Below are 10,172 nucleotides of genomic sequence, written 5' to 3' on the forward strand. Positions count from 1 at the left end.
GTACAACGTTTCGACAAAGTTTTGTCGAAGGTACCTGATGATGACAAAACCTTGTCGAAACGTTGTACATTTGCTGTTATATTAAAGTTTTTCTTCATTACCCATTCAAGCCGTCTCCAGCCATTATTAGTCTCAAAGTGGGTTCCTCGTCATCAAACAACAGTAACTAGTTTCCTTTGGAAGTTCTATGATAAGGCTTGTTTTCAATATTTCCCTGTGCTTCTTATAAAAGGTTGTAGATAAGATGAGGAAAATAGTCTATATGTTCTCTATGGGGCCAACTGTTAGAAAATGGGAACTGAGTATCAATAGTTTAGATTTGTAAAGATACCCTAACACATTTTCTTTACTCCCATAATACATTCATATTGATGTTTTTCCTGCATGATTGTATTAAAGATATAATGTTTTGAGACTTTATGGAATAAACTAGTAAAATATGTTACATGAGAAAGCTGTGTGTGTGTGTGTATTTTTTATTTAACTAAATATAAATTAGGAGGTGCATAACTAATGCTGCTCTTTAACTATTGCTGCTTATAATTAATGCTGCTCTATAACTAATGCTGCTTATAATTAATGCTGCTCTATAATTAATGCTGCTCTATAACTAATGCTGCACTATAACTAATGCTGCTCTATAACTAATGCTGCACTATAACTATTGCTGCTTATAATTAATGCTGCTCTATAACTAATGCTGCTTATAACTAATGCTGCTCTATAACTAATGCTGCACTATAACTATTGCTGCTTATAATTAATGCTGCTCTATAACTAATGCTGCACTATAACTAATGCTGCTCTATAACTAATGCTGCACTATAAATAATGCTGCACTATAATAATGCTGCCTATAACTAATGCTGCTCTATAACTAATGCTGCTCTATATTAATGCTGCACGATGATTTTAAGATTTCACTGGGTTTTTAGTTTTTATTACTTTATTTCATAGCAAAGATTTTAAATACGTGAAAGGGAGGTGAATGTTTGGAGAAATAAACTTAATATTCTATATTACAAACTATAAAACAATGGCCCACATTGGAAAATATTTTTTCTATATTCGGATTAGTTCATCATTCATCAAACAATCGTACATGTAAATTTGATGACGAGGAAACTCACCATTTAGAAAATAAAAGTTTGAAGATGGGTTGATATTCTTCATTATCCATTCAAGCCATCTCTAATTTTTAATTATACATGTGATTGCAATTAATTTTCTTCTCAAACAGTATTAATAATTAAAATAGCTACTGTACTTTGCATATAATTCCATTTACTATTTTATGAATTAATACATACATTTAGATTCAGCTATATTTATACCTGTTTTGTCATGCTAAAACACTTCACAAAATTTAAAGATAATAAGAAATTATATACAAAATTGACATATATGATATGCTATGAAATCATTATTTCTAAATATAACCTGTTACTTTTATGTTTTTAAGTGTTTTATTATCATTGTTAATTTGGTATTTTTGTCATAAAGAAATTGCCTTGTATAAGGATAAAACAGTCCTGAAAATGTCTTTGAAACACAGAAAACATTCCAAATTTTATTCTTGTAAAAATGTATGAATGTTACAATTTACAGTTTATAAGAAAATAGTGGTCCCATTTAATGTCTCAACAGTAATTAAATTTTACACTGAAAATTTCTCACTTATTTTAGAGATCAATTTTTATATTCTGAGTCTTTTTAAGAGAAATACAGAGAATGTTCTAATAATGAACAAATGGTATATGGAGTCATGGATAGGCTTAAAAGTATCTTAATTAGTTTGATATGCTGATGGAAGAATTACAAATACAGAAACAAGAATTAACAGTAGCAACATATATTTAAGCTTGTATATAAAATGTTTCATATAGCACTGTATATGTTATAACTAAACATTTTGTTTCATAGAAATGTGTGAAGATAACCCATGTGGTGGACGAGGGGAATGTAAGACATTGAAAAATGATTTCTTTTGCAAGTAAGTTTTCCTTTGTTTTTATTATCTGTTTAGTCATTAGATGTTAGCATGGTTTAAGTGTTTCTTCTGCAAATATGCTTTACTTAGATTTTGTTACCTATTTAGTCATTAACCTTTTTGAATTTGTAATGTCTCTGAAAACTTCAGTATCAGTGCTTTTTATTTTACAGCACTGCATTTATGTTAAGATCGTAGTATGAAGCTCTTATAGCTTCTATATTCTATGGCAGTAGTAAACATTCTCTGTTGTTTGTTTTGGAATATATGTAGTTAATAATGTATATTATTATGTTATCATATTCTAGTTTTTCATCCAGTATAAAGGCTTTTAGTATTGTATGAAATTCATAAAAACTACACAATTACACACCTACCTATAAAATGTACAGAATCAGTCATTAAGAATTTTAACTATTGGTAGAGGGCAGACATTGTGAATTTTGTTCAGAAGTTATTAAGTAGAGTTTGAACCTGCTGTTATTTGTTAACTGTTTTTTTTTCTTTTCTTTCAGTTATTCATATATATATATACATATAGACTGTATATTGAGTTTTTATTACTATATTAATTACTTAAATTTAGGTTCACCTTCCCTGCATTAATAAAGCATGATTCTCTAATAAAAATTAAATGTTTTCACAATCTAAACTATTTTGAAAGAAAAAGGCTTAGATTAATTTATTTCCAAACACAAATGTTAAAAATATACTTTTACTTATTCACTTTCACATTAGCAAATTCAAATTGATAATCTTAATATATTGCTCAAATATGTCTTTACATATTATGTTAATACTTACTAAGATGATGATTTGTTTTTTTATTTTGTCTGAGATTCCCATAATTTTATTGAGTCTTATATATGCTTGTTAAATTTGATTTTATACAAGCCAGAGCAGAATTGTGTATCTAGTGTCTCGTATTTAGGATCTACACTTGCATAACTTAAACCTTAATTTAGATATACATATGATTGTTTGAATAAATTAATCTGCCTTAGAAATATGTGACGATACAAAAGATATTATTAGCAGTAAACCTAAACTTGAAATTAACCCCTTGATAAATCTTTCCCACATGAACTTCATAAGGGAATACAGCAGATATAGAATTTTTGTTCTTTTCAAAATGAAATGAAACAAAGAGATTCCTGGAATGTTTATATTGGCATATTTAACATAAGAAAACTATCATGTGGAGTGATGAACATGTTTACATCTGGTGGACAAATGGTTTGGCATCAACCAGCCAAATATTATGCTGTTCCTATGGTTAAAGCTGTTATGTCCATGGTATGAACTGGATTATTTGATTGAACAGAAGGGAAGGAGGAATGGCTCATCTTATATTCAGATTTTTTAGACAATGCTGTGCTACAAGCTTTTATGCAATATCACAGTAAGGGCCATTACATCTACCAACATGAAAACAAATCTTGCCATTCTGTTGTGTCTGTTAGAAACTAGTTCAAGGACAGTAAAATTCAAAATGTATAGTGGCCAGCACAGAGCCCTAACTTAAATCCAATCAAACCATTCTGAGATGTCTTGATTGCTACCTTTGGGCCATAGTCAACAGACCGTGATCCACTACTGAATTGACACTTGCCCTAAATGAGGGATGGAGCAATATTATGCATTATATCTATCAAAATTTAGTAAAAGTATTGGTGACAAGATTTGAGCTGTGATGTATACTAAAAGTAGACCAACACCATATTACAAATGAATTAAACAGTAGTGAATTAATGACCTTGCATATTTTCTTACTGTATCAATGCTTTTGGTAATGTAATGTATTTTAAATCAAAATATATCTTATACATCGTCTATCAGAACCTCGTACTAAGTTACAACTGATAGAAAAATAAAATTATTCTACTAAACTGAAAAATGTACAGACTTTAAAGCATCTCTAAAATTCCTAATTTTTGGATTTTGTTAAAATTCCTGTATTTTATATCTCTCTTACTGAGAAGCTGAATTATACACAGTAAAGTTTGTTGGATGTTTCTGTTTCTGTATCTTTTTAATCAATGATTTCTAGCTATTTATTATGTAGTTTCTATTTCAATCCAGTTTTTCCCCTGAACTCTCATCTTCAGCTTGATCATCACCATAATTCAAACATAAATATTCATAAATCAGTACACAGTATTAACCTGTATGAATTATGCAATGATAATCAATGCTGAAGACTAGTATTCAGAGGGAAAAGAGCTGAGAATCAAAATAAGTTATGTGCGAGTTTGTTTGAAAAATAGGTAAGTTTATGATGTAGTAATTTAGAAAATCTATTGTAAGAAAATCGTAATTATCCCTACAATTCCTAAATAATTGTAAATAAGCCTTAAATTTCTCTTAAATCTTTGCCAAAAAGTACTATAAATCCTGAATAAAATAAATAAGAATAAATTTAATGTTTAATTGCTTTCATTAGTGATAAATGTCACTTCTCTCACAGATGTGTTCTTCCCTCTAGGTTTAGGAAACTTGTAAAATTAAATAGATCTTGGATTTAATAAATTAATAACAGCATATTGTAATACGAATTTTTTAAGTTGATAATTTTTGTTGAACTTCTTTACATATTTTAAATGTAATACAGTGATATATTTAATGGTTATGTGTTAAACTGTAATAATATTTGAAATGTGGCTTCAAAAGTTGTTGCTGTTTTTTTTTATTAAGCACAAAGCTACACAAAAGACTATCTGTGCTCTGCCCAACAAGGGTATCAAGACCCAGTTTTTAGCAGTATTAGTCCACAGACATACTGATTGGGGTGGCTTCAAAAGAACATGCTTATAAAAACTTGCTGTTTTTATAAAAGCCTTCAGTTAATCATATAGTTGTTATTTTCATGAAGAAATAACTACAAGTTTTCTCTTCCAGATGTAAGGAAGGTTACAGTGGACGTTTGTGTGATACAAAAGATGAGATTCTTAAAAGTAAGGAGAGTTTAAATGTAATTTTCAGTGTCACCATATTTTAAGCTGTAGTTTAAACTTCAATTAACTAACTGAAAGGTAAACTGTATACTATATTTAGAGCTAATAAATTTCATATCATCGAAGCATTTACTATTACAGCTACTCTTGATTTTCAGAAATGAAAATAATAGTTTTAAGTATTATATGTATTATCACTATTCTTAAAACTAAAATAATTTGGTCCTTATTAAACTTTACTTATGTTGTAACAAGAATAACAAATGTAACTAAAATCTGAAAATAAAGAAGAGGAATGAACTACTACTATAGAAAGGGAAATTTCTGGTGAGCATGTTGTCTCGATATGACCTTCACTAAGACTTAGTTTCTTTGGCCAAAACTTTGATCAAGTATTTTATTTCCCTCAAAATTGTTTTAATATAATATTTCTTCTGATATATTATTCTGTTTTCAATCATCTTCATTTGTTATTTCAGGTGCCAAAATGAAAACTATTATTGTGGGTGCAGTTCTTGGATCGATTCTCTTACTTGTTATTATTATTGCTGGAGTTTCAATATCCAAGTATGTGTGTGTATATATATATACATTACTCTACTGTTTTTATTTATGTTATTATGGGACTGTAGATTCTAAAGCTATGTTGATTTGTGTCCTCACTATTTTTTTCCAAATTATTGATTTGTGGATGCTGAGCACAATTTTTGCAGCTTCACTGATCTATGTTTATAATGTAGTGTTTTAGTTTTTTACCTACTTTATGCTGTGATTGTATATATATATGTAGCTGTATTGTTTTATATGTACAACACTAATGTATTTGTTGTTTTACTTGGCTTTAGATTATTTCAGTAGAGTAAATAACCTGTGTACAGCACTAGTAATATAATTTATCGGTTCTCTTGGCAAGGTGTTATCTATGGTGGGTTTGACATGGGTGTACAGTGTTAATAGTTTAAGTTATGGGTTTACTTGAAAAGATAACATTTGCAGTAGGTTTGACCTGAGTGTACAAGACTAGTAATTTAAGATATGGGTTCACTTGACAAGGTGGGTTTGACATGGGTATACAATGTTAATAGTTTAAGTTATGGGTTCACTTGAGAAGATAACATTTGCAGTAGGTTTGTCCTGAGTGTACAAGACTAGTAATTTAAGATATGGGTTCACTTGACAAGGTGGGTTTGATGGGTGTACAATGCTAATAGTTTAAGTTATGGATTCACTTGTGAAGGTAATATTTGCAGTAGGTTTAACCTGAGTATACAAGACTAGTAATTTAAGATATGGGTTCACTTGATAAGGTGGGTTTGACATGGGTGTACAATGTTAATAGTTTAAGTTATGGGTTCACTTGAGAAGATAACATTTGCAGTAGGTTTGGCCTGAGTGTATAATACTAGTAATTTAAGTTATGGGTTCACTTGAAAGGGCAATATCTACAGTGGGTTTAACTTGTGTGTATAAGATTTTGATGAAGTCTTTCTTAAATCTGTGTCTTATTCCAAATTTTTTCTCTTACAGGCTAAAAAGTAAAAAGAAGGTCCATAATGATGATCACTATTTAGAAGAACTTCCTTCTCAAAACCAAGATGTAAGAGCTTGCCAAACTCTGCTCTTTTATCTAATTTTAACTTTTCATTAATTCTTCTATACCTTAAATCATGAATTGATCAATTCTAGATAAGAAATATTATCTGTAAATGTCCTTTTCAAATATAGGCTCAGTGTTAATAATATACATAAAAATCAAGTACCTTTAAACTAAAGAGAAGTTGGCTGTATCCTGAGTATTTTAAACATAATTTAGACTTACTGAAATCTTTTAAATTATTTGTGGTACATAAATGTACTTGAAATTTAAAAACAAAACTTCTAGCATTGTAGATTTTCTTTGTTTGTTTAGCAACAAAAACCCGAGGTTCTTCTCTTGGTATTTCAAAACTAAGACTTATAATATTTTTTAAAAAACCTCATTCACTAAATTTAATGAATCAGTTTTGTGGACAATATATTACTAGTTACAACCCATGAAACATAACTACTCACAATTTAAGTGTGATCAGACTGTCCAACTCCTTTAATTTCTCTGAATGAATACATATATTACTAGTTACAACCCATGAAACATAACTGCTCACAATTTAAGTGTGATTAGACTGTCCAACTCCTTCAGTTTCTCTAAATGAATACATATATTACTAGTTACAACCCATGAAACATAGCTGCTCACAATTTAAGTGTGGTCAGACTGTCCAACTTTTTCAATTTCTTTGAATGAATACATAAATTACTAGTTACAACCCATGAAACATAACTGCTCACAATTTAAGTGTGATCAGACTGCCCAACTCCTTTAATTTCTCTGAATGAATACATATATTACTAGTTACAACCCATGAAACATAACTGCTCACAATTTAAGTGTGATCAGACTGTCCAACTCCTTCAATTTCTCTGAACGAATACATATATTACTAGTTACAACCCATGAAACATAACTGCTCACAATTTAAGTGTGATCAGACTGTCCAAGTCCTTTAATTTTTCTGAATGAATACATATACTACTAGTTACAACCCATGAAACATATCTACTCACAATTTAAGTGTGATCAAACTGTTTGACTCAACTTCTCTGAGTGAGTCTCATTTGGTAGAAAGAAATACATCACAATGAGAAAACTTCTGATCAGTAGAAATACAATATTTTGAATAATCCTGTTCCATTCCTCAGTCAATGAAACAACAATCTCCCTGATGTTACATAGTAATTCAAGGCACTTGTATCCAAAATGTCAGTATATTATTACGGTATAGTTTTTGGGTTTCTTTAGTTTTTCATTTCTCCAGTGTTGTTATTGAAGAAAATTTGTTAAAAAAGTTAAAATTTCATTTTTGAACAACCAATTTGTTATAGGTGATTAACATTATTCATTTTCTCTTGATAATTTTTCTTCTTGCTGATGACACTACTGTTTTACCGATCATGTCACAAATGGAAATTGCCAATTATCAAAGCCACAATCAGCTCGATTCCGATTATGTACAGTAAAGTTGATAACGTCATTGTGTAGTATCGTTGACAGTTTAAACTTAAAAACTTTAACGACTACAGAGAATGTACTTTGAAGCTTTATTAAATTTGAAATGGTTGAAGCTATTAATAAATGTGCCATGAAAAAAAAGTACACTCTCTTTTCCATTTTTTATTTGAACAAGAGAAAAATTAAAATGGGGACTGATTTTTTGGCTGGTACCTGATTGATACATAACGTTATGTGACCACTGTGAGAGACGAATAAACTGTTGAGGTTCATTGCCTAAATTCATCATTCACTTCAACCATAAGATCGAAAACTTTTGTTATCACTCTACACATTTTGTACTAAACCACTTTCTAAACCAAATAAAAATGACAGTGTTTGAAAGTTTTTATTCATAATCCAGTATGATTCTAAGGCCTCCACATAATGTAATGTAGGCTTACACACACGTGGTGTATGTACCATAATAAATAAACTCAGTGTGCACATGGCATGAATGTTTGTCGTTCACAGAGCATCCTTGTACTAATTTCAACTTGCACACGAAGTGTACACAGTGTGTATTAGCTCTGTGCATAAGGTGCTGTTATCAAGTGTTTGCTAATCTAAAGTCCATAAAGAAACGGGTGTGATGTGCAGAGCATCGTTTTTTAACCTTTCTTTTGTTAAATGTATCAACTTATGTAAATAAATGAGAAACAAACAGAGATTATTTTAACTGATGATATTCTATTCTATGGTGAATAACATTTTGTGTCAAAAGGAAAAGTACAGGGTCGTGATTGTAAGCATACTTAGAAATCAGGAAATTGTTGTTGTGAATAAATGGTCTGGATGGTGTTATTTTTAATTTCTTGGTAATCGGTTTTCCGTGATTCTACCAATTACGATTGCCAAACCGATTATCTGTAAAACACTTGATATTACAATGTTTCTTTTTTTTTCAAACGTGATTGACTTCTCATCAGTTTGATTTTATATTAGACTGGCTTTTCTATTCAATTTTTGTGTTTGTTGTTATTTTTTTTTGTACCTGAATTACTGTAATATCTGGTTTGTTACTTGTATCTCCTATTGCATGTAATAATAGCTTTTTAAATTTTGTTTTCACAGAGGACTGGAATGAAGGCTGCCTATGATAATCCTGCTATGAAAAGAAATTAGATATTGTAAATATATCAGTTTTTAATTTGATGAAAGAATCATTCAAATACATACGTATATATTATTTTGATTAACTAAATTTTTGATACTGTAGGTAGTGGCCATATATCAAGTTTATCACATTTTAGCCATATTTGGTTCATTACAAATATTCATATTGAATCTGTTTGAAAAACTTTTAAATGCCACGATTTTGATGAAAGCCATTTTAATTTGTACACATTAAGAGTTGTACTAGTCAAGATTATTTTCAATTATATTTGTAGAGCCAGTAAAGTGTTTACAAAGATATTTGCCTTACATTTATTAAATCATGATGAATATCTCGTATGTTTTGATTATAACCATTTTCATTTTTAAATGTAAAGAAAAAATTGTACTGATTAAGTTCAATTTTGATAACTATTTTGTAGAGTTGATGAAAAGTTTCTACTACTGTTAAATAAACAATTTGTAAAATTCTCTAGCTTTCATAGTGTTTTCTTTAAACACTATTTTACATTTTTTTTGTGCTTTATTAGAAAATCTCTTGAAAAAATCAACTCACGTGAAAGTCGGTACTTCCCATTCACAATAATTTTTGCAATCATGACCTTCATGCTTAAAAATACACTTTTTTTCTTCCAATGTACCTTTGTACCTGAATGGCATTATTGGAACTGTACTTTAATGTTCTCATATCTCTTGACAAATATATATAAACATAATTTTTTTTAATATTTGAATTATCTTTACTCTCTTTAAATTTCTTCTTGAAGAAATAATAAACGAAACCTTTCACATTATCGCTTAATTTATTTTTCTTCCTTTGTTTCTACCCTAACTTGGAATGCGAGAACCATTTTGTGTAAAATAAATGATATTTATTATTGAAACAATGGAGTAAAGTAACAGTAAAATGTATTGGAGTATAACTTAAGGCACTTGAAGCATGATCTGTATGTTGATAGTCTGTGTGATATTACAGTATGTCACAATAATACTGGTAACGATTTTTAACATAGCCTTTGTTTAA

At 29.4% G+C, this 10,172-nt stretch overlaps 1 protein-coding gene across 1 annotated transcript in view; it reads left to right on the forward strand.

Annotated features, from left to right (window-relative positions):
* LOC106466545 (protein jagged-1b-like) overlaps positions 1–9,619 on the forward strand; it is a gene marked incomplete at its 5' end in the record, with an annotated part of 18,023 nt that extends 8,404 nt beyond the window's left edge. Inside the window, 5 exons of the mRNA XM_013926838.1 lie at positions 1,924–1,993; positions 4,889–4,944; positions 5,424–5,511; positions 6,472–6,541; positions 9,107–9,619. Coding sequence (XP_013782292.1) covers positions 1,924–1,993; positions 4,889–4,944; positions 5,424–5,511; positions 6,472–6,541; positions 9,107–9,157 — 335 coding nt within the window. The remainder of the gene's footprint in view (positions 1–1,923; positions 1,994–4,888; positions 4,945–5,423; positions 5,512–6,471; positions 6,542–9,106) is intronic.
* Positions 9,620–10,172: the final 553 nt, after the last annotated feature.

The sequence above is a fragment of the Limulus polyphemus genome, unplaced genomic scaffold, assembly GCF_000517525.1.
Source record: "Limulus polyphemus unplaced genomic scaffold, Limulus_polyphemus-2.1.2 Scaffold2297, whole genome shotgun sequence".
Classification (NCBI taxonomy): domain Eukaryota; kingdom Metazoa; phylum Arthropoda; class Merostomata; order Xiphosura; family Limulidae; genus Limulus; species Limulus polyphemus.